At 41.3% G+C, this 25,460-nt stretch overlaps 1 protein-coding gene across 2 annotated transcripts in view; it reads left to right on the top strand.

The window, feature by feature from the left end:
* Positions 1-25,460, top strand: part of ABCC8 (ATP binding cassette subfamily C member 8) — a 1,425,084-nt gene that overhangs the window by 694,317 nt on the left and 705,307 nt on the right. For both annotated transcript variants that reach the window (XM_085648067.1, XM_085648068.1), the window contains 2 exons: positions 24,034-24,074; positions 24,580-24,725. In XM_085648067.1, the coding sequence (XP_085504193.1) occupies positions 24,034-24,074; positions 24,580-24,725 (187 nt within the window). The remainder of the gene's footprint in view (positions 1-24,033; positions 24,075-24,579; positions 24,726-25,460) is intronic.

A 25,460-nucleotide genomic window follows, 5' to 3' on the forward strand; every position in this document is an offset into this window, starting at 1 on the left:
AGCAAGCTGGTGGCCGGCTGCCTCTGGGTAGCACTTCCAAAACCCGCTTACTAAATGTCTTGCTTGAGACAGCGCATGCGCTGGCTCAGGCGAGACCTAAAAAGGCTACCTTGTAGACGGTTTAGCTGTATTTGATTTAGATGTCTTGTTGTACTTTATATGTCTTTTGTTTTGCTTTTAGTTGCATGCTGTTTCTTTTTATATGTTTTTTCATGTTCTAAACAGACTGCAGACTGGGTGTGCAGCGTGATTTTTGTGATTTAAGAGTGTGCGTTCTGGTTACAAAGCCTTGGTAAAAAAAGAATAAACTGGGAACTCTTGTCCCATAAGTTTGTTCTTACTTTTGGAATAGTTTTCTGACGTTTAGGTAAACCAGAAACATCCCCAATAGTACATCAAGAAATCTCCTATCATCGTAGACTTCCAGTACACCTTCAAGGCTACATTTGTTCATGCATATTTCCCACAAGCATCTCTATCACGAGTACTCCAGTGTGGGATGTGATATTTATCGAACCTGATCAAATATAACAATTCGGAGTTCTGAATGGATTGGAAATGATAACTATCACCTGTTATGAATGATGTCCAAACAGGATATAAAACGCAGCTATTGGTGCTTAAAGCAGCAAATTCAACATGCCCTGCAATTTACTGGGCCTTTTTACCCTGATAAATTTATTCCAACAGGTTTAACCTGTCGGATTTTGCAGTCACGGCTGCCATGTTTAAATAATATAAAATAAAAAGATAAAACGTACCTTTCCCGGGTCGAACATCTTCACTGCTGGGTCTGCTCCTGCTTTCCTGCCTCCGCAGGAACAGGAAGCAGGCAGCCTTCCTCCCCTCAGCCAATCACAATGCTGCAATGGCAGTGTTGTGATTGGTTGGTACGCTGACCACACAGGCGTCTATGGGGAGACCATTTTCTCCATGTAGGCAGCATGCGGCCTACATGGAGAAAAGGTGCATGACTGGTTTGGCTAGGGCCGACCAAACAGTCAGCGCTCACAACAGTGGGCAAGCCACTCCTTCCATGCCCTAGAGCAGGACCGCCCGCCCCCAACCAAGCATTCAGTTTTTTCACAGTGCGAAAAGCAGAAACATAAAATGGTATTTATAACACCATTTTATGTTTCTGATTCTCGCCCAGCGAGAAAGCAGTGGGGTGACTATCCTCCGCCCACATGGAGGAGCCGCCCCTGGAATTTTGTCTCACAGATTGTGAACTTTACTGTAGACAGTAATAACTGGAATGGTAAACTTTGCCAAGTTTGTAGCTTCATAGCAGGGGGAAGGAGGGGCGGGGCGATAACACACCCATGAATAAATACCTTCTTGGCTTGGTAGTTGGCAGTTGGGTCTGGGGGTCCTGGGTAAAATCTTCTAACTCTGTGTCTGTTCTGTGAGTAAACAATTAAAAAACTAAACAGTGACCTTTTATGTTGACAAGACAGAGATACCCATCTGGTGGCTGGATTTCAAAATGTGAAACTAAATAGCCTGGAATCAATACTGCCTTCCCAGTGTGTCCAAATTGTGTGATTCTATGCAATTATTTTATTTTACAGAGCCTCCTTTTTGTTTATAATCACATAAAAGTGCACTTGAGGTCAGGATGTATGTTATACAACCGCTCCCCCCAACCCACCCCCGGTTATGTTGGATATAGTAGACTATAATGTTGCTTCATCGAAAAATCTAGGCCTTTTTTAGGGTTTGCATGACTACTGATTCCTCATATTTCACTATTGGGCAAGCTATTAATGTTTCTAAAAACTATTGCTTTTAATAAATGTCTGTCTATACAGTGATATAATCTGAAATACTAAAGTATATCTCTTCTGCATTTTAAAGAAATACACAATATAGAATGTTGTTTAGATTGTATCATATGTTGGCATTATATTTGTTGCACGTAGACTGACATCTGTGGTGTGATAGTCCAATAAACATTTTACCGTTCCCCCTCCATTTTGCTGAATTTGATTTCTTTGGCATTAGGACTCTGCACATTTAACCACTGGTAACCAGTGGTAAAGTGCTGTGCTCTCTCCCCTTAAAATATGGTCAAATTAGCCTGCACATAATTGCCACATTAAATTTACTTGTAGGTCCATAGTAAAGGGCACTACATGTCCTGATGAGCTGTAAATTAAATGCTACTAGTGGGCATGCAGTACTCTTTCTGCCACACACTGAAGTAGTAGCCTTTTAAAACATGTCTCAGGCCAGCCACTGCAGCCTGTAGTGCAGTTTTAAACAGCCATTTCGACCTAGCAAAATAAAAGTTTTTTTCCAGGTCTAAAAGTTCCTTTTTAGTACCAATAAGTCACCCCTAAGGTAGGCCCTAAAAGCCCATAGGGCAGGGTATCTTGTAATTAAATGTGTACATAGGTTTTACGTGTCCTGGTAGTGAAAAACTCACTAAAGTAGTTTTTCACTGCTCTAAGGCCTATCTCTTTCCATTGCCTAACACTGAGTTACCTTAATATTTTTAGTAAGTATTAACTTTGGATTGGGAGCAAATTGAAAAATACTGTTTAGACTCAAACTAATTGTAATTTAAATCCCCCCCTTAATGCTACTGCTGCATTTTAAGTCACAATAATAAAAATGTCACTTTTAGAAAGCTCACAATTTCTTGTCCAAACCATTTGTGCCTTTGCCAGTATCTTGGGTCACATGACTGTGAATGGCTCTGCTGTTTTGGTTTGTGTATTCCTCCCAGACAGTGACACAGAGACTAGATGTGGACAGAATGGGCCATCCTGCCTTGATGATTGGGGTCGGAAATATGCCATATGCCCCTTACATTTCAAATCACTTTTATCCAGCACACACACAGGACTCTGATACCAGCCTTTTGTCACCCCAGACTTCTTGGAGCCTTGACAGGTGATGGGAAAAACTTTCCTGAACCAGGGTTGGGGTAGTATAGGGAATTCACCGACATCAAAGGCTGATATCATGTATAAATATTGGACCTCCAGGGCCCCTCATCAGTACACTCTTGGTCTTGTGGACATTACAAAAAGAGATCTGCCCTATCATCAGTCAGCTGCCCTGCTGTTTACTAGTGGGCTCCCCTGCTACTAGAGGACTGTCTTGTTGCCTGAGATGGAAAACTGGACTTGCTTACCTTCATCACAGGTTTGCTGAGTGACTCCAAGGGTTAATTTCAGCTACTGGGACAGAACAAGCTCCAGGGACATCCCTGCATCTGCCTAGCTGACTTGCTGCAACCAGACTTGCCTGGACCTGCCTGAGCTTGCTGCTGGTCTTTTCCTGGTTTCCTGTTCCCCATGAGTTGCACCCCAGGTCCTGGTTCTTTGGTTGGCATCAGAGTGTACTCCTCCCTGCCTAACTGTGCTTCCTACCAAATTCAAATCAGCGCAACTCTACCTGACACAGGACTTCATATTGCAGCACTTCACAGATCCTGATCTGTGGCTTTATTAGCATTTATGCAGTGTGACCCAGGACCGAAACGCAACTCGACACAGGACCTTGCATCGCAGCCCTTGCAGATCCTCATCGGAACTGACACCGCATGATGCAATGCCTCGTATCAAAGACATAGGGTACAATTCTCAGTGTGAAAAACCAGGGCCACCATCGCAGTCGGTCTGAACTTGTGACTTTGTCCCGATCCAGTGCGACCAGATAACCACAGTGCGTGCTTTGTGCTTCTAAGAGCTATTTCTAGCCTAAAATCTTGAAATTCCATTTTTCTGGTTCTACTGTTTGGACTTTTGTTATTCTGTTATCATTAGTACTCTATTTTACTAAATTTTTCCACTGTGTTTTCACTTTATTACTTTTCATCTGCTTCCGAAATACTTTACGCATTGCCTTCTAAGTTAAGCCTGACTGTTTTGTGCCAAGCTACCAGTGAGTTAAGCACAGGTTAATTTAGTAACTTTTTGCGGTTCACCCTGACAAGGTGTGTGGTTGTTGCCTAAGTGGAGCTTCCACCCCCTTCAGCCGATAACCTGATTTCTTGCATTACAAAATATACAGGCCAAACATTTCCATGACTCGCCTTGTACACAGATTCTAGAGTCATGCCACATGCATTGCTTAGCTCTGGATCGTCTCATCCTATTCATTTTTCCTGCACATCCTCTTCAATTTGTGATTTGCAAAGGACGAGGGCTCAAAACATGGAGCCCTGACACATGCACTGATTTGAAAACTCTACCATCAAGACTTCTTATGGCAGAGACGATTAATGCATGCAGTGAAAATACATTTAAAATAAGTTATCCTAGGGCATGGACTGTGTTGTTCATGACCATAGTCATGAGTTCCCAGGAATAATTTCCAGGCCCATGTGGGTCGGGCAGGGGCATAGCATTACTGGGGATGTTCTGGGGTGTGAAACTTCTGAGGTGCATTCTTGAATTGTTAGTTTGGTCTTGGGACTCTGAGACAGGCCTTCTATATTTGTTTCGATTTTTCATGTTGTTCTCATTTTGCTAAGAGATGTTAACGTGTTTATTTTTAGTTCAGGATCTTACATATATAGAGTAACCGGTTTATCAAAAAAGGAGCAAATCTGCACCCTTAGAAGTACTCCTTAAATGGATGCAGATTTATTCATTTTTAGAATTTGCGCCAGTTTCAGGTTTCTATACATACCACTGACAATAAAACACCCAAAAGATAATGGTATCAATGCTTGCAAATAGTCTATCCAGTGTCAATTGTTCGGGGCAGCATTCCAGCTATCGGTTTCTGCCCACTGTGCCACTCTAGACAGAGGACCACCTATTGCAAATCAGTGGTGATCCTGTTCCTCGTGGAAACAGTTCATCCGGAACCTTGGACATCTCACCCCTCCACCCTGAAGCCCACTGATTTTTTAGATAGGAAATTTGAGTTTCACACCCCTCAATCATACATACTGAGTTACAACCCTGAACTTCCCACAACTAGAGTTTATGATCCCTGTGCATCAGGTCTAGGTTTAAGAACTACTTTCCATACAGCCTCATGACATTTGGAAGAGTTCTGTAGTGTAGTTCCATATCCCTGATAGGCTCTGCGCATTGGAATACCATACACTATAGATCTGACATAGGACTAAGGTCAGTATGACTCTATCGAGTATATTAAACTTAATTACTTGTGTGTGCCAGCTAATTCAGAAGTCCCTAGAAACTTCTCCAATATACTAGAAGGGATTAGTCTCTGACAACCGCATAAACATGATAGCTTTGTTTCCCTTTAGAATCGGAACAGTCTCAGAATTGTGGAAACAATAGATAACAGTTTCACTCAGTCAATCGTGCATGCTTCGTTTCTACAGAGTTGCACAGAAATAGAGAGACGGGCGTTTCAATAAAAGGGTTTATTGAACAGTCTTATTTCTCATGCAAGAGATATGAATTGCTACAATCGTAAGACAGGCTGCGAAGTACAATATGTACGAGGTTAGCAGTAAGATAAAATAATACTGCAATAGCATGGTTTGTAGCTATGACATATATTTATCAAAATACATACATAAATAACATATGCTAAAATGTGCTAATCATCTGATGCTTCTAAATTGTTCTACCCCAGTGTACCTAACCTAAGTGCAGTACGAGGTTTGAAGTAGGTGCCATTTCTAAAGTATAGCTAGCTATATTTTAGTTTAGACAAGAGTTGCCAAAAGTTTCTCTAATTTCTAGTCAGCTCCATACCTTAGAATGAGAGAGGTTGGAATCTCTTTTCTGGACTCGATAGTCTAACCCCCGCAAGGGAAGTCAGAGAGCACTGGAGCTGGATTCTCTGCAAGGAGGATGGCAGCGTCAGGTCAGTGCATCAGGCTGGAACTCGATCTCCTTCCGAACTTGCCGTGGCAACCGCGTAGTCTGGGTTGGATCGAATCCTCCGGGAACCGCAATTTGCCAAGGCAAGTGCTGGTATATTTATACCTTGAAGGTGTCTAGGAATGCCAGTATTGACATAAAAGTCGGGCAGAGGAACATCATGAATGAACCCCTAATGAATAGATGTTCATGCATACTTAATGAGGTCTTGGAGAAATCAAAATTCCTAAAGGCTTAAGGGTCTGGTTTTCCAAGAAATCGTTGTGACGTGGATGGACGGATGTTGGTGGCCATGCCTCTATTTGGTTTGTACGAACAATGTCTAAATAAGGGCTGGATTTCTATGTCCAAATTAGGGCAATGTGAATTTTACCTATATAAGGGCATAAATCAGGATACCGATAAACGGAATCTAAATCTACACACAACACCCACTCCAGTTTCGTATGAACGACGTTACTAAATCCTAAACGTCTAAACACATCTTAAAACAGAGGATCGCATGGGTTTGCTAAAATAAGCTAAAAACATGTGTCCTAAAAATACATTACAAAACCATTGCTATGCATAAAAAGTGTTATACATATAAACGGAAATGTTTCATTCTGAGCATCGGATCACATTGGAATGCTAAACGAATGAACAAAATGTATACATGTGATGAAAATGGCTAGTAAATACAGAAGAAAAAGGGGACGAAACCATTTCATATCAGGTTACACAAATCAAATTGTTATTCATGACAAGGTGGCATACTGTCCCGAGAAGTGTTATCAAAGAATTCTGTTCTCTATGGATAGTTCTACTATAAGCAGATTACTTTGCCAAAAATGAGAAAAAAAATACAAATTTGAAAAAAAAAATTAATCATAGGAAAAAAGTTCCAAAGTTAGTCCCTTGTCTTGAAAAGAATGAAGGCCAAATTCAGAGTCTCTCCGGAACACTGTGTGCTTGAATCAAAAGTCAGTGTATGGGGATGGGAGAAAACATAACATTTTCTAATCCTGTAGACAACAAGTCGTCTACCATTGTGGGTGAGACTTGGAATACCTCGTGTAGAAGACAGAGATGCGAACTATCGCCTTCAGCATGGGAAGCATCAGCAATGTTCGGATTGGATGATACCTGCACGCCTGGTGTTTCCTCTCGTACCTCAGCAGTAGCATGTTGCGTCTGTGAGATCTCGATGAATGGCGCCATCAGGATTGGTAACTGCTGGGGACAACACATCGCATGGGCAACGTTATCGGGTCCAGCAGAGAATCGATATCCGTAGGCATGACTGATGGGAGTGTCAGACAAATGTCCAGCACGCATTCTTCACCGCATAGCAGGCAGTGTAGAACAGGTAAGATGCAATCTTGCCAAATTGGTCTGAATGACAGAAACCAAGTGGTGTTTATTTCTCGTAGACGAGGTAAACCCAGAATGTGGACGATGCGCTCACGACACCTGATCTCCAATAGAGTTCTTTCCATGGTGAACTGGGTATCGCTGGTGATTTGGCTTGCCATATTGTAGCAGTAGGAGCAAAAATAGTATCCCTGCAACAAGTGCTAAAAGGAGCGGCAGTCCGCCAAACACAGAGTGCACGAAGTTTGGAAAAATTCTGAGGACTGCTTGAAAAGGTGCTAACAGTCCTGCACACACGGTCTTAAATACATGTACAATACCGCTCGTATCAGACATGTTTAAGATTCTACCTAACATTTCTGAGAAATGCACAGGGCAGTTTGTATACAAAAGGGTACATATCTCCGCAGAAGTCCTTGCGACTTGGAGAGCATAGGTTTCCTTGGCAGAGGTCAAAGGCACAGTTTTTTGTAAAAGAATGGCTTTCATTCTGCTTAAAGTATCAACTCGTATAGAAGAGATGTTCAATGAAGGCCATAAAGGCGGCTCCCTGACTAGGTCTATTTGGGAAAACAAGACTTGCATACAGCAAGTGACCCTGGAAGTAACCGTTACAGATATTGGATACCTGGCAGCATGCCACAGCAGCTGTGATCATTCAACATAATGTAATTCCTGTTTGAAAGTTGACCAAAGATTGGATTAATCACTGCTGCCGGTGAACCATGCAGGTGGCAGGATACGTTTGTAGTGGAACATCACAGGCCCCGTGTAAGTTAATACCCTGACAAAGGAGAGAACCGCTTTGTGCATGTTCACAGTTTTCACCGCTAAGAAACACTTCACGTCCCCCACTCCAACATCTGTGTGTGTAAGGTAAATCCCAGGATGTCTTGATGTATTCTTTACCCAACCTTTCATATTTGCCTGGTGGTATATTTTTTAGGCAATACTGAAAATGGAAAGTTGTAACAGGCAGAGTAATCTTACCATGTATGATCCACTCAGTAGCTGGTTTTTCTTCCACTGTGAATGGTAATTTCTCCAGTCTTTCAATGCTCAGCACTATATAGTCTGCTCCCCTTTGCGCCAGTTTGCTCTGTCTGTCAGTGAGATTGAATTCCGCAAACAGTGACGTAGTATTGATTAAACTCCAAGGCACACAGCCAGAACGCAGGTTTTGGAGCGTCCAGCCTAATAGCATGATAGAACGTAACTGAGACTGACCATGTTGCAACATGACCAAGTCTTGTTCCATGATGTCTATCACAGAGGATACAATGCTGTCCAAAGAATATATCCTGGACGACAGAGTTGTTAACCTATTGTCTACTACAGAGAGAGATTTCTCTAAATTAATACGATCCATTTCTCGTATTCGTTCTGCAGTCTCTGCTTGGGTGACCTTCCATGCTTCATTATAAGCAGCATAGATACCGGCATATATGAAAGGTTTTTGACTCGGTTTTCTTGGTCCTAACAAGAATTCCCTATGGTCTGCGTCTTCTTGAAGTAAAGTTAAGTGTTGTTTTACATCCTCTAGTGTAGCTTTCTGTAGCCATTCAAGGCAAAGTTTCCCTACACTGTAAGTTGTTACTACCCCCAGATGCTGTCTTTGGACATAACGTGGGTCTGGCCTATGAAAGGTAAAACCTTGTGTTTTATTCAGGAATCTATCTTGACAGTTGTTTGTGTCTAAAGGCCAGAGAAACCATTTTTCCCATTCAGGATCTGATCTGTTGTGATGCAAAATAGTATGTACATCGACCTCCCCCTTTGTAGTGATTTCACTTGTAGGTGCAGGTATAGACAGTGTGTTCATGTCTTTTATCTTGGCTAGTCCAAGGTATGATGTTTGTTGGACAGTGTCGTTCAAAAACATAATTTGCTCAGGGATGATACAGGCTCTAAACAAAGCTTCTATTCCCTGTACTTGCCAATCAATAGTACCCCAGACAGTTTTGTCTCAATATTGTCTTTCCAAAAGTCGTAACCCTGTCTAGACAGTTGGGCAATAAAGGCTGCAGAATAAATCTGTTTGGTATTTGTTAACATATTTTTCATTCCTGTCTTGTTGACATTTATAAAGTAAAATGGTTCTGCATTTGACACATTGAACCCTGAAAAATATGGACATTTCATTGCAAATTATTTTGAGCTACCCTTTGGTGGCGTCGGACAATGTTCCCATTGATTATACATAAATACATTTCTGGGCATTGCAGATTTATGCAGTAAATGATGACCATAGTGGTCAGAGCAATACATTTGTTCATAGTCTGATGAACCTTGTAAATATTCATTATTAGTGAATGCAATTGACATCTCTAGATCAGACATGATATTATTAACAGTCTCGAAGTCCCAATCATCAGAAAAGGTACTGGAGGTAATAAAGTCACTTAATGACATTTTAAATAAATGTGGAATCTTCAAAAGCTCAGACGGGCCAAAAATTTCATATTTGGTTTTGCCCCAAAATATACCATCAGGTATAGGAATTGCTGTGATGTTCACTGCTGACAAGTCTCTTGCTTCACGATGGGATGATTTGTGTGGCTGGAGAAGTAAGTTCACTCTTGTACTTGCTGTCACCATTTTAGTATATCTTCCATTAATCAGCATACCCAGAGTTATTCCCAGAGCTAACCAAAGTAGAAAGAAGAATATTCCCAAAACAATCCATAGTTCAATCCATGGTGAAACCAGATAAGTCTTTTCCAGTAGATGAAAAAAGTATGTTGCTTGTTCTTTGAAAGTTCTTTGTATTAGCGTCGTTTCAGGCTCGCTGGGATCCTCAGTAAACGTATCAAAGTTCATGAAATAGCCAGAAGCAGTTCTGTCACTGGTTGGAATTGCATCCGTAGTTGAGGAAATTGCTGGAACCAGTTGATCACTTGGTACTTCGTGGTAGACAGGTATATCTGGACGAACTGTTATTTGGGTCTCAAGAGGTACAAGGTCCATAGCATTGTTGCTTAGTCCTCTATTTCTTACTGTCGAATCTTCAACAGTGATGAGTCTCTCCGTTTGAGCCTCTTGGATTGTATCTAGAGGAGTACGTCTGCTAAATTGGCGGAGTCCACTTGGCCTACTATTCAGTATCGGCCACATAGTGTGGTTTGATCAGGTCGATGGACACACATCTTTTCTCATTTTTACCAGCAAGGGGCGGCAAAAGTACTGTTCTTCATCCGTGGATTGCTAGGACAGGTACTGGTTGTCTGTACGAAGGCCCAAATTCCATCTCATCCGCGATCTTTTCTCTGACTAGATCCCCAAGCTTTGGGATCCAGACAGGCCTTGCTGGGACGGACAGATTTTTCTTAGTGGTGGTTGGCTTCAGGACCACGTTGCTTTGTTGTTTTCTGAAGTTATATAAGTCCTGTAAAACAGCCAAATGATCTTTGATATCAAATTGTTTGTTTTCTACCAATGTGCCTTTCATATCTAAGTCCGGAACCAACATTCTAGTCCCAAACAGGACCTCATATGGAGTGACACCCCCTAGAGAACTTCTTGGCAAGTTGTTTAGTGTTCGCTGGACCCCATATAGATGTTTGAACCACCCATCACCCGAACCTAATACCCTAGCTGTTATAGATTGATTTATGTCCCGTTTTTTTCTTTCCACAGCAGAATTTCCCTCAGGATGGAATGGAGAAGAATACCGCAATGCTACACCCAGACTGGCCATGGCTTCTCCGTAAGCCCTAGAGCTAAATGCAGGACCCTGGTCAGAATGTAGTGTGCCTATTGCATATGTGCCGATAAAGACTCACAAATCTTTTATAACAGTTCGAGCATCAGCCGAGCACTGAGGCCACATCCATAGGAACCTAGAGCACGAATCCACTGCGACCATGATATATTTATAGTTCCCATCCCTTTGTAAGGGACCGCAGTGGTCCAGGTAAACACAAGCTAATGGTTTATCTGAAATTAACAGGGGCGTCTGCGCAGGACATTTCACAGTAGAGACTTTCATCTTTTGGCATATTTCGCAGTCCAGAACATAATTCCTGGTCTGTTTCCTAATACCTGGCCACCAGTATGTCTGTTTTAATAACAATATTGTAGCGGAAACACCTGCATGGGCAGAGGCGAGCCCTTCATGTGCTGCTAGGATTAGCCCTAGTCTATGTTCCATGTTTAGTATTACCCTATCCCCCACTCCAGGGATTCGAGCAAACGGAACATTGTTCACATCAATTATATATGAGTATTTGAGTGGAAACTTTTTATGTAATGCCGCACTGCTGCCTTTGCTTGCTGCATTGACAGCCAGCATTATTTTTCTGTCTATTTTAGTTTTTGAACGAGTGATTGCAGCTATGCAAGCTGTTTGCACAGCCCCTTTCGTGGCTTCATCAGCCAATGAATTCCCTTCAATGTGAACGCCATCACGTTGGGGACTCAGAGTGTGTATCACGTGAGTGTTTTGTAGTCCGTTTTTGCAACTGAACTACTTGTTCCCAGAGCAATTTGTGCTTAAATGTGCCACCTTTTGCATCCTTGAAACCATGTTGAATCCAATTCTGTAAATATTCATTGTAAGATTGAACACAGTAAAAAGAATGGCACACTATTAGTGTGGGGAATTCGCAATCTGTATTTTCAAGTGCCATCTTAAATGCTTGTAGTTCAGCTCGCTGAGCTGTACTATCCCCAAGAGATTGGGTTTTTGTGACCATTGGTCTGAATTTGCCATCTCGCATGCAACCTTTAACGATAGCACACGCTGTACTGTAAGCTTCTTTACTCCCTGTAGCGGGTTGTGCAGATCCGTCAGTATAAATTATGAATTTGTACTGGTCAAGAGGGAGAATTTCAGTAGGCAGAGGACATTCGTGTGCATATTGCAGGAATGCTTGTGTTTTCAAATATGGATCAAAAACGTATTCAACATCAGTTGCAGCAAGAGAATGAACCCATTGTATCCATCTCGGATGTAAAGCTATTGCACTTGGAATGCTAGCCTTTGTCACTGCCTCCAGGGTTGGTACAAGAGTCACTATCATAATGCTTTTCCCCTGTGCTAAGGCTCTCTCTTTTGCTACAGCGGTTTGAACTGCAAGTGTGGTTTGTATGCAATGAGTACTTTTTCACCTTCGTTAAAAGTTAAGTAGGTGAATCAGCACTAACCCAGAATTATTTGGATCACTAAGTTGCGTACGTTTACCCGTGTTTGCAAGTGTTTCGTTGCTAACATATTTGGAGTGAACGCAAACTTTCTATGTGTTTTTGTGTCCAATGTGTGATTTTAAAATCGGGTTTGATTAATTCATATAGTGATTTAACCCTTTCTGTGTAATTTAAAATGTAAGTTCTTCCAAAATACAGGAAACCTAGAATCGACTGTAGATTCTTTATTGTTTTTGGAGGTTGGAGCAGCTCACACTTTTCTAAAAAGTTGTCTGCCAGGCTTTTGCCTTCACTTGATAGTTCATATCCTAGCAAAAGGACGTGGACGTGGGCAATTCTTGACTTCTAAAAGTTGAATTTGTAACCCTCTGAGGCGAAGCCCAATATTATGGTGCTCACCCTGTTCAAGTGCCTATCCAGGTCATCGTCTGTTATATATATGTCATCGACATACGACAATGCCTTGTCATCATAAGTTTGTAGTAACTCTGTTACCCTTGCTGAGAATAACCCCGGGCTGTTTTTGAATCCCTGGGGCAGTCGAATAAATTGACCCTGCGTCCCCATTATTGAGAAGGCGGTCAAATATCTGCTTTCTTGTGCAATATTTTGACAAAAGAAACCATTTGGAATGTCTAATGTGGTTTTATATTTTTTACGCACAATGTTATTCATTAATGCTTTTCTGTGTGCATTTTGCACTGCAAATGTTTTGCAACAAGAATTTAAGTGTCTGTAATCCAAAACTAGACTATATGTATCGTCTGGTTTGGAGACAGGAAACAAAGGATTGTTCATTGACGAGGTGCATGTTTCAATCACCCCCTGATATTCAAGTTGATCTAAAATCTCCCTGACCTGTTTTTTAGCTTCTTGCTTAACTGGGTACTGCCTTTGTGCAGTCGGTTGATTTGTTAACTGGATTTTATAGTGAGGTGAGTCCTCATCCAATCCTACATGATTTGTATACAGTGCTGGGGCTTGGGCTACTGCCCATTTCCTGGCTAATGTATATTTTAAATGGACTGGAACATGGTTGGAGAAGGCAGGCATAATGATGGCCTCGCCATGTGGGCACTCCCTGACAAACTCTGGTGGCCAGCCCTGTTCTGCTAGAAGTATATCATAACCCTTTGAAAGATGCTCCCAAAAGAGTGCTTTCACTTTTTGTTGGTATGTCTCCCTCCATTGGGAGTGTTATTTCATATAACCTATGTGGAGAACTAACCCTGGTGTCTACAGTCTCAACTTGTTTGTCTTCACTCAAGTCCACTGTCTCCAGAAATTCCTTCAGGTTCTGGCGAGCTATTGCAACTTCTGCTGCACTGTTCAGCATGGTCTGGGCCCATTCTCTGTTCTGTAGTTGAGTTCTCAGTATTCTCTGCATGTCTGATCTTCAGACCTGCTACCTTTTTCTTGGAGAATTGAGGTTTTGCTTTATTTTTCTGAACGTGTTGATCATCTTTGAACTTCATGCATTCTTCCTTGTTTTCTCACCGTCCTCTTCTTTCGGATATCTGTGACAATATCTGAAAGGTACGAGAGGAACGTGTATCATTATTGTGATATCTCTCAGGTTTTCTCAAATTATCCCTATTCCTGAGGTTGTATCTCCTTTCAGAGGACTCCTTCTGGGGAGGAGACCTGCCTCGGGAATGAGATTGCTTCTCTTTGGAATTCTGTTTACTATTTTCCCACTTCTTTTTAGAAGTGGTAGGAGTGTTTTTAGGAAAGGCCTTATCAGGACAGTTGTGGTTTTACTGGTTTCCCTCCCAGACTGTCTCTGCCAAATTCCTCATAGGATTTTTCAATTCTGGCTAGTTCTTGAGGTTGTTCTGTTACATTAAATTCCCTTAGTTTCTGGCGGATCGCCACTGATGCTGCTTCTCCTTTAATATTAGATAATATTATTGCGGACACCTGGGCAACATTTTTAAGTAACTTCATACCTAAATTCAGAGCAGGCTCTGCCCCGTATTCGTTTTGAATCTGTTTCAGGACATCAGGTATTACCGCCATTGACGGAACACCATGTGTTTTTGTGTAGATTGCAGCAAAGACTGTGCCCCAAGAGGTGCAGTCTTCCAGATGTGGTGTGATCCCCATTGGTAAACAAATTGTTAAAATTCTGTGTTTTTCAAAAGGGGTAGTATTAGGAAATACTGCTTCGATCTGAGTAATTTTCTGAGCTAACCAGAATGGAATTTGTTCGCATTTTGCGGGTAATTTACCCATGACTGAATGTAAAGTCTGTGGAGTAATTTATAGTGTAATTTATAGTGTATTCCCATGATAAGGGGCTGGATTTGGAATTGTTAATGGTTGTTGGACTGTGAAAGCCCGCATGACATATTGAAACAATTGTCCATATATCTTGATCAACTCCTTGAGTTGAGCAAGTAAATCTAAGTCTGACATAGTTTCAATGTCAGGATGAGGTGTGTAGCCAGCTAAAATTGGCCATGTTGCTCCTGGTCTACCTAGTGGACCGAGCCTGGTAATGTGATTGTAATGTTTTAGGGCGCCTTTAAACCAGAGCTCATGCTCCTGGTATATGAGTGGAATTTCAATATCCTCGAAAGTAATATATTCCTCTGGTGGTTCATCTTCTTTGTAGAAGTGAAACATATGGGTTACTGGATTTGATTCTGGCAATACTATCCATGAATAGAATACCCCTGTCTGGTGAGATTCAGTTGCCTCTATCACAAAAACTACTCTGCCACCTCTTAGTATCAGACCATGTTTTGTAAGTTTTAGAGTGATGGCTCTCCTTAAATTTGGTGGGCCGTGTATAACACCTAACTCGTCTTCATTAAGACCTGTAAGGTCAGCCATAGCTTGGCCGTTGACGACAACAGCATCTCCGGTGTTGGACATTTTAATGAAAAAGTTGCAGACCTGTAAATTAAATGCTACTAGTGGGCATGCAGTACTCTTTGTGCCACACACTGAAGTAGTAGCCTTTTAAAACATGTCTCAGGCCTGCCGCTGCAGCATGTAGTGCATTTCGACCTAGCAAGATAAACATTTTTTCCAGGCCTAAAAGTTCCTTTTTAGCACCAATAAGTCACCCCTAAGGTAGGCCCTAAAAGCCCATAGGGCAGGGTATCTTGTAATTAAATGTGTACATAGGTTTTACGTGTCCTGGTAGTGAAAAACTCACTAAAGTAGTTTTTCACTGCTCTAAGGCCTATCTCTTTCCATTGCCTAACACTGAGTTACCTTATTACATTTAGTAAGTAATACCTTTGGATTGGGAGCAAATTGAAAAATGCTGTTTAGACTCAAATGAATTGTAATTTAAATTCCCCCTTAATGCTATTGCTGCATTTTAAGTCACAATTCTAAAAATGTCACTTTTAGAAAGCTCACAATTTCTTATCCAAACCATTTGTGCCTTTGCCAGTATCTTGGGTCACATGACTGTGAATGGATCTGCGGTTTTGGTTTGTGTTTTCCTCCCAGACAGTGACACGGGGACTAGATGTGGACAGAATGGGCCATCCTGCCATGATGATTGGGGTCGGAGCTATACCCTATGCCCCTTACATTTCAAATCACCTTTATCCAGCATACACACATGACTCTGATACCAGCCTTTTGTCACCCCAGACTTCATGGAGCCTTGACAGGTGATGGGAAAAACTTTCCTGAACCAGGGTTGGGGTAGTATAGGGAATTCACCGACATCAAAGGCTGATATCATGTATAAATATTGGACCTCCAGAGCCCCTCATCAGTACACTCTTGGTCTTGTGGATATTACAAAAAGATATCTGCCCTATCATCAGTCAGCTGCCCTGCTGCTACTAGTGGGCTCCCTGCTACCAGAGGACTGTCTTGTTGCCTGAGATGGAAAACTGGACTTGCCTACCATCATCACAGGCTTGCTGAGTGACTCCAAGGGTCAGTTTCAGCTACTGGGACAGAACAAGCTCCAGGGACATCCCTGCATCTGCCTAGCTGGCTTGCTGCAACCAGACTTGCCTGGACCTGCCTGAGCTTGCTGCTGGGATTTACCTGGTTTCCTGTTCCCCATGAGGTGCACCCCAGGTCCTGGTCCTTTGGGTGGCATCAGAGTGTACTCCTCCCTGCCTAACTGTGCTTCCTACCAAATTCAAATCAGCGCAACTCTACCTGACACAGGGCCTCATATTGCAGCACTTCACAGTGCATTATAATAGCATTTTCTGCCTTTTTTTTGCACAAAGGTTTTTGTAAGTTGTTCTTGCGGTATGAAATGGGAGTTTCAATATAATTAACAGGAAAATAAATGATACTGTAAAAGCAACCTGATGGTTGGTCTAACGTTCTCTTTAGAAAGAGTCTATTTGTCTTATGAATTAGAAGGTACATATGGCTTTAATGTGTAAGATTTATATCTGATATTGCAATAAACTCTATTGGAAATTAGTTCAATCAGGCACATTATGTGGAAAATACAAAATTTGGAAGTACAAAAATGTGGCAAAATATATCAACAGAAAAATTAATAAAGTATTAACATGGCTGCATCTCTGTCCTTTATGGAATTTACACAATAAATGTGATATTCTGGTTAATTAACCAATTTAAGGATAATGGATGTGATACTCATTTGTATCTCTCTGTATCTTTCTTTGACTATCCCTAGGTCAATGGTTTTAAAACGTTATGTATTGAGATTGCCCTATATTTGGAAGAACTGTTTGTAACTTGTAAATTAAATGAACTATTTTCTTGTACACATTTTTTTTCATATATTCTTTTTCTATTTTTTTACATTTTGTTAATCTAAACTGTATTTTGCACCATATTTTTATTTACATGTGGAAACCTTTCTTCTCATTATTCGAGTCCAATGTGATTGGTTCTCTTCTTATAGTTATTTTTTACTTTGGGTAAATCCTTTTCTGAATTTGTGCCCAGTTTTACCTTGATTGGTTTCTCCTTTATTATTATTATTCCTCATTTTGGGTCCACCAATATATTTTGTTTGGAACATTTGATTTCTGTGGAGATTGATTTTTGCTTTAGATTTGGTCTTGGAAACCTATGTACAGAATTGGAAATTCATGAAATTATTGGATTCATAATGGTTTTACTTTCATGTTATGATAGATATTTAGCACATGTATGAGACCCCTTTTCAGTATTTGAATGTTTTGATTTCTCGTGTACTGAAACATGTTTTTCATCTAATGTTTTTTTTTGTATTTTTTTAATGTTTGTTTGTCTTTTCTTTGTTTTTCTCTACTCTTTGGCTCATATAATAGTTTTTATTTCATTCTCGTAACTACATTGTAATTACTGTTGCTTATGCCTACGACTTTTTTTTTAAGCATTGTAAAACAAGCAATGATCCATTTTAGATGTCGCAAGACACGTGTTGGCTTGACTGTTTATTTATTGAAATTGCCAATAAAATATCTGAACTGTAAAAATCACGTCTCTTCAATGCAAACTTCGGAATGATGTCTATGATTATGCATATAATAATTGGGAGGACAATGGTCCGCGGTTGGACTGCCCTTTAGGGCAATCAGGCAGTGCCTGATGAACTGGTCTAATAGATCAGTGTGTTGGTTGGCTTTTGGAGATTTGTGGGCCTTTTTTATGGTCTGCTGGACCTGTTTTTACAGTTGATTTCCATGATATGACCACAAACATTGCCTTCCACACACATAAATGCATGCAGCCTACCACACCTTGTTAAACATCTGTACAATTGCAACGGTGGGCCTATTTTTTTTAGCTATCTGTTTTGCTAATAGGGGCCAATTTTATTTGATGCCTGGGGCTATCTTCTGTCCAAGTCTGATCCTGCAATGGTCCCAGTTTTTTTGGGATGTAATGCAGTATCATCATATACCTCAGTCTTACTCTCAAAAGCAAAACGTGTTTAACAAGTGGTAATTCAATTACTGCACATTTACTAAATTTTCAGGGCACTATCTATTAGGCTCTTAGGCCTCAATTCTGAGTTGTATGAAGTTCAGCCCAATACCTTTCCTTGTGAGTTACCAATACCCAAGGCATTATAAAGTCTGAGGGAGTTAGAATGTGGGAGTTTGTGCCATAACATGCAAGAATAAATGCTTCTGCACTGATTCTCGCCAATTGTTGCCTCAATATTGTACCAGAGATTTCCAAAATGACGGGCTTAGAGTCTTAAGGAGCATTGACAGTTAGGTGGTGACTGGACATCTTCTAAAAGTTGGTAGATGTTGCATCAGTCCAACTCTTGATTCCCAAGCCTCATATATAAATGTTTTTAACAGCTGTTACCTTTACAAAGTTTTTGTTTTTCAGAAACATACATCCCCCTACTCCCTGGAAATTGTCGCCCAGGGTGTAGATGTCATTTTTGCTTTTTCCTCTCCCTCACCACTAGGTCTTTCCTCACAGTGACAGACAAGTAAATAAGGTGGGTGGTATAATGTCCTTCCTCCAGTGGCTCCTACTGTTGGGCTCTTGTTAGAAGTATTTCATTGACATAGGCAAGGGGGTTGTGTCAATGGAATACTTAACCTCTTCGATGCCGATGACGGAACGGTTCCGTCATGCACGCCGGTTGGGCTGTGCTTATGACGGAACCGTTCCGTCATGGCCCCGCCCGCGCTCAGATCTTTCAGCACTGCGCGGGAATCCGCGCAGCGCTGAAGAGGTTAAGGTCCACCTATCTGTCAAATTTGCAACAGATTACACTGTCTGACAAACTCTAAATTGGGCTCTGGATTGCTAAATCAAGCAGAAATATAATTAAAATACTTTACCTTTAGGCTATAACATTTCTCCAACACCAACGTATTAGTTACCTGTTAGTCAATTCTGTGAAAGCTCATCCCAAATCCTCACATTCGTGCATGACTGTTCTAGAAACAAAATGTCACTCAAATAATGCTCCACTCCATCCAACATACCTTTTTAATCTGCAGCACCGTCACAAAGAAGTACAGAAAGATCCAAACACTCAAAAAGACACCATACATTCTATATGTAAGAACCTGTCAAAATAGAACTAGACAGAGAGACAACTTTTTAAGATCACCTCTCGTTGGTTCTTTTCACCATCCCCAAACAGACATCCTGCAAATATCCCATCTGTGGTATACAGTAGCACAAATCTGGTAGGAAAATAGTGATTAAAAATGCTGGTATAGAGGGTGGAAATTAATGACTGTGAGATCAGAAAGGCTACTGTTTAAATGACGCTGTAATAAAAACAGTAACAAGAATAGGAGCTAACTTGTAAACCACAAGCAGCCTGGGGCAATTAATATATAAGTACAACAGCGGTACTGATAGTGGTATATTCAATGTCTAGATAACTGAGATTCCTGATGTCTCTGATGGGGCGCACAGCTGTAAGGAAAATTATTGTTGCCAAGGCTTCTGTATGTGCTACAACACATACCGATGCGTATTCCAGAGGCCTCCTTTCAAAGGCTGGATGAGTTGCTCCGGTTGTTCTACTGGGAACCTGGAAGGGCCCGGATTAGTTTGGAGGTCCTGAAGCTTCCGTGGGATGGGGAGAAGTGCAGCCACTGAACTTCAGGGCCTAATATTGGGCAGCCCACCTACACCAAGTGGTACTGTGGTTCCTGGAGGGAGGAACTGACCCTATGGTCAAAGTTCTGGAAAGCTTATCCACCCGAGGAAATTATTAACGCTGCCTCGAGTTCCCCAGAAGAAAAGAACAGCATTACCAAACAGCATTATCCATGCAAGTTAAGACCCTACTGAATGTGGGCGCAGGTGTCTTGAAGAGAAGGGCATGAATATGTTTATTTATGGCAATTTGTTCCTTGAAACATGCTACCCATGTTTTTATGACGCAGCGGCGAAGGAGATATCCCGCAGAGCAAGGGGGAACTATATGAGGATGGTAGGTTGGTTGGGTGCGCGGACTTCTGTCACACGTGGAGGGGGCACTGGTCTGGAACCAGCTAACCATAAAGCCTGGGTGGGGTTCCCTCAGGAAGCAGGAGGACACATCTTAAATCAGGGGCTGCCAGATATGGGGGGAGAGAGCAAACTCATCACACAGTTATATATATAGTCGACACTATGCACAGCTGCCACATGGTGATGTTAAAGCTGTAGTGGGAGAGACATATAGGTGAGGAACTAGGGGAGCATGAATGGGTGTCTATCTTGGGAAATTGCAGAAAGGTTACGTGTAATGCAAGTTTAAAATTGAGGCACTATAAAGTGTGTTCATAGGGATTTTATAACGTGGCAATGGATGCATAGAATTGACTCCTCCAAGCCGGAACAATTTCCCAAATGAAGGGTAACAGCGGCGACTTACTTACATATGTGGTGGCTATGCTAAGGAGTGGGGGATTTTTGAAGGGAGGTGGTTGAAGTACTGGGGAAATTGACCGGAATGACAATACAGCCATTGATTGGGCACTGCTTACTGGGCTTGGGGGCCCACTTAAACACACTAAACACATGCAGAAAGTAATGGAACTGGGATTAGTGGCTGACAAGAAATATATAGTATTGAGGTCGATGACTAACAGGCTGCCTGACCGATAACAATGGTTGAGTGTATTTGCAATATTGGTGAGGACTGAGTGTGGAGTAAGACACAGGTTTTCATTTGGTGGGTCAGGACAAGGGGGTAGAATGAAATGGACATGAAAGACTTTCATTTGCAGCATGAGATGGAGGATCCTGCGGAGAGCAGGATGCGGAAATCGCAGAATGATAGCAGAAACGGGAGTGATGGGGTGTAAAGTACTTAACTGTTGATCCTAGGTTCACAAATAATGTCTGGATGCTGTTTACCAAATTGATGATGAAATATAACTGCCGAAGCATGTGCCCCTACTTTTGGTAAAGGTGAGGGGTTGCTGTAATGTTGTACAACTGTTGAAAACAGTTACAAAAAATATAAACATAAAACAACATCTAATTCTTACAAATAAAACATGAGCTGCAATTATTAAGCAGATGAGGCACACCATTGTTATAAGCATTATTCGAATGGTGAAAAAGATAAACAATTCAATTAAACCAATTGTTACTAATGTTACTCCTACCTATAACTAATACCTCTATACTAACAGGGAGTACACTTCTGCCAGACCTGTTGGAATGGTCTAATCCCATACCTTGGTATAATGTGTCAGGAAGTAGGCATTAGTCCATTACCGAATGCACCCGTCTGAGTGTGCAGGCTGGCACACATCTGTGTGCGTGGCTATCTTCCTTCTCAGGGTCAAGGTTGGGACCTGAAGAGTTGCATCTCAGTCACAGCTCACAGAAGCTTTCATGATAAGTCTGGTGTGAAGTGCCTCTCACTAAGTTCAATATGGAAGCTTTTTAAACAATAAAACACTGGCCTTATCACATTGTACCAGAGGCGCCGAACTACCTTGTTAGTTAGTCTGAAGTAAAAGAGTAGTCTCCTACAAGCACAAAGTAAAACGAGGGCATCACGTTCTAAAATGTATTAGCCTGGAACTAACTATGCAGACTACAGGCTAACAATTTCTTTACCATCTAAAGAGAACTATGCTATTTCTACCATTCTAAAGTACAGTATTGTGGATTTTTGTCGTTTGTGGTCTTGTGTTAAGCCTATATAAAGATACTTATTTTTTATAATACAACCTGTGTGGTGTCCATCTGTAGTGTTGTCACTGTATTACTGTATATGTTCACAAATGCTTTATACACTGCGTCAGAGATAAGCCTGTCTGCTCGTGCCAAGCTACCAAGGGGGTGAGCAGGGATTATTTTAGGAGTGTATCCCCTTACCCTGACTAGACGCAAGTGCCCCTATTTGGTCAAAGGTACCTACCTCTGCCAACTAGAGACCCCCAAATCTAACAGCAATGAATGTCTTTCAATGTGCGTTTGGGTTCCATTGGTTTTAACCTCTTCAGCGCTGCGCGGATTCCCGCGCGGTGCTGAAAGATCTGAGCGCGGGCGGGGCCATGACGGAACGGTTCCGTCATAAGCACAGCCCAACCGACGTGCATGACGGAACTGTTCCGTCATCAGCGTCGAAGAGGTTAATGTTAAATCCTAACATGTGTTTATTTTTCTACCAAAGTGGTTACCCCTTGACAAAGCCAATAGGCTTCCCTTATATTATACATTGATGTCCCCTTAACAAAGCCAATAGACATGTCTTATATATTGACGCAGGGACCCCCTGACAAAGCCAATAGGGCTGCTTGATTTAAAATGACACCCCCTTATATTGTGATGTTCTATCTGGTATAGGTGGGTGGCTATTTTGATTTTGGGGGCAAGCCAATGAGGGGTCAAATGTGATTCAAGAATGTCATTGAAGATCTAACCATCTACCTGATGTATATATTTGTGAATTAATGTGTAGTATTTAGTTGTGTGTGTGCAATAAATGTGCATTTCCTTTTTCAAAGAAAAACCACTGACTGGACTATGATTTAATAAGCAAGTGTTGGTGTTGTTTCATGCCAATGAATGGAGATTGGTAGCCCGCACCACCTCCTGTGAGTAGGCTTTGGACTGCTCTGCTTCGCTACACTGAGAGAGTCAAATGCTACAATGAGGTACTTGGTTCCCAGTAAGGAGACACTTGTGAAACTATTACTTGTGCAGGCCTCAAATCCTGCACAACTAATAACCCAATTTCTACATGTAAGTAAACATGCATACACACACATGCACGATTAAATCACTGATCATGAGTGCTGCAAAAAGTCTGGGCCACACTTTTCAGAGTCCCTATGCTTGAAACAAATGCAGCCACATCCTCATTTCTCTGTTCAGTCTTCAAAGGGAAATTATAGTGACCTTTTCAACTCATTCTCAACCTTCTTTCATACTATTCTCTTATAGTTTAGTTTTCAAAACTGCTACTTGTTTACTCAAAAAGACTCTACTGAAAGGGGAGTGGAGGTGTTGGTGTTGTGTGCATGTATTCGTTTGTGCATTTATATATAGTAGATATGTCACTTTCTTTGTAACACATGTGGATAATTTAGGACATGAGTGATGCTAGCATGCAACTGCCATGTTTTTCCTCATCTTCGATATTTGTATGAATTTTGGTGTGGATGAAGTTGACCGGCCTTGTCTTTGTCGTACTTGCCTGCCAAGACACCCTCTCCCAGGGTTACTTACAAGTGGCCAATTTTTGTTTCTCCGACAAATCTTTGTGTCTACACCTGTGGAGCTCCTCCCATATTTGGGTGCTGCCATGGCTCTAGCACTGAAGGAGGTAAATCCGTTTGTTAATTCCATTTGTTCTGTGACTCCAACTTGAATGTACACATCATCGTCAAGTCAATAAAGGCGTGCAATTGAAGTAACATCACACATTCTTTGCCCCAAAAACAAAGGCACTTATTTCATCTTTAGCCCTACTTACTGTCAAGTATTAGTGAAAGGGCAAAAGCTGAAGCCACAGAAAACCACGCCCTCTCAGCGTCCTGATAATGTTGCTGTTGACTCTCAAGACCTGTGAAACCAGGCGTAGTAAGGCCACTGGCAAGAGGAGCAGCTACTAGCCTTAGCTACTCCCTGATAGTGTTTGTCCATAAATATGAATTTAAGGGAACTGACGGAGCTACAAATGAGAAATCAGATTCTGCTCTGTCAAGGGTTTTTACTCATCAGTAATGACAATGAATAAGCACGTAACACTCTGCACTTAGTCATTTAATTGGCAACAAATCACGACTATATCAGATTCTATTTGTAAATTTACTTTTTTTCTCCACAGTTTTCATGAATGCAGCAATACCAATTGCAGCAGTGCTGATAGTAAGTACAAACACATATCCCATAACAAGTAGTTTCTTCTTATGGTGTACAGCTTCGCTTCATTAAAAAAATTCCAGGGCCTGCCAATCTACAAATGAGTATGCCAGGCACTGGTACTTATGTGGCAGAAGCATATTTAAATGTTGTAAGAAATGACATTCGCGAACGCTGCACATTGATGTAAAAAACACTTAGTGAGCCTAATAAAAAATGTTTTGTTTGTTTTCTTTCCTGTTGCAAAAAAATGTCTTAAATAATATAATTATACTACTAAACAAAGTAAAGTTTGGCTAAGGCTACAGTGGACTGAAACAATTGAAAAAGATGAAAGTGTGCAGTTTTTTCAAAACCATTTGGAAATATGCATTTATCAGTGCTGAGATATACAAATACGGCAAAGAGACATACATACCGTAGAATATTTGAAGTAATTGTATACAAATATGTGCTTAAGTTATACCATATCTCTTATTTTCATGTTGTCAATATTGGTTTCTCTTTATAGACATTTGTGGTGCACGCCCATCTGTTAAATGAGGATGACTTCTCTCCAGCTGTGGCCTTCGCTTCCCTTTCACTCTTTCACATTCTGGTTACCCCACTCTTCCTGCTCTCCAGTGTGGTGCGATCCACTGTGAAGGCTCTAGTCAGGTAAGCAAGGGATGCCATATCTTGACCTACTGAACTAAACCATTCATTCAAAATAGGGAAAACTCTGTAAGCATTTTCGTAGGTAGAAGGGGAATTAATAGAAAAATGGAAACATAGAAACCACATTGGAGGAAACCAAATCATGGATAACCAATTTTAAGTATGCACTATATTAAAGAAATACAAACAAATAAATGAAAGGACACATTTTGCGTTTTAAAGGAAAGATCATTTTAAAGAAAATCAAAAATTACATTAAACTTGGTTGGAGTCTAGAACTGCTGTGGGGTTTTTGGGCTCAGGGATGGATCATGTTTTGGGTGATGAGGGGGTAGTTAGAGGTCAAGAATAATTGACGTTAGGACATAGAATGTGGTAAAGAGATCAGTGAAGTGCAGGGGTTGTGAGGGCATTTTAGGGTTTACAGATGAGTGGTGCTTAGGTGTGTGAGGTGTGTAAGGTATTTGTAGGTGTTTTTAGGTTTCAGGGACGGGTGGAGTGTCTGGGCGTTTACAGTTTTTAGGGCTCATGGATGGATGGAGCTTGGGGCTGGTGATGGTTTTTAAGGTTCAATTATGGGTAGTGGCTGGGGTGGTGAAGAGCTTCTAGGGTTCATGATGGAGTGGAGTGTATGGTGGTGAGGGGCTTTAAGGATACAGGGATGGGTGGAATTTAGATGTAGAAAGGGGTTTTTAGGGTTCAGTGATGAGTAGTTTAGGGTGATGAGTTCTTATA

Source organism: Triturus cristatus, chromosome 3_2 (genome assembly GCF_964204655.1).
Source record: "Triturus cristatus chromosome 3_2, aTriCri1.1, whole genome shotgun sequence".
Classification (NCBI taxonomy): domain Eukaryota; kingdom Metazoa; phylum Chordata; class Amphibia; order Caudata; family Salamandridae; genus Triturus; species Triturus cristatus.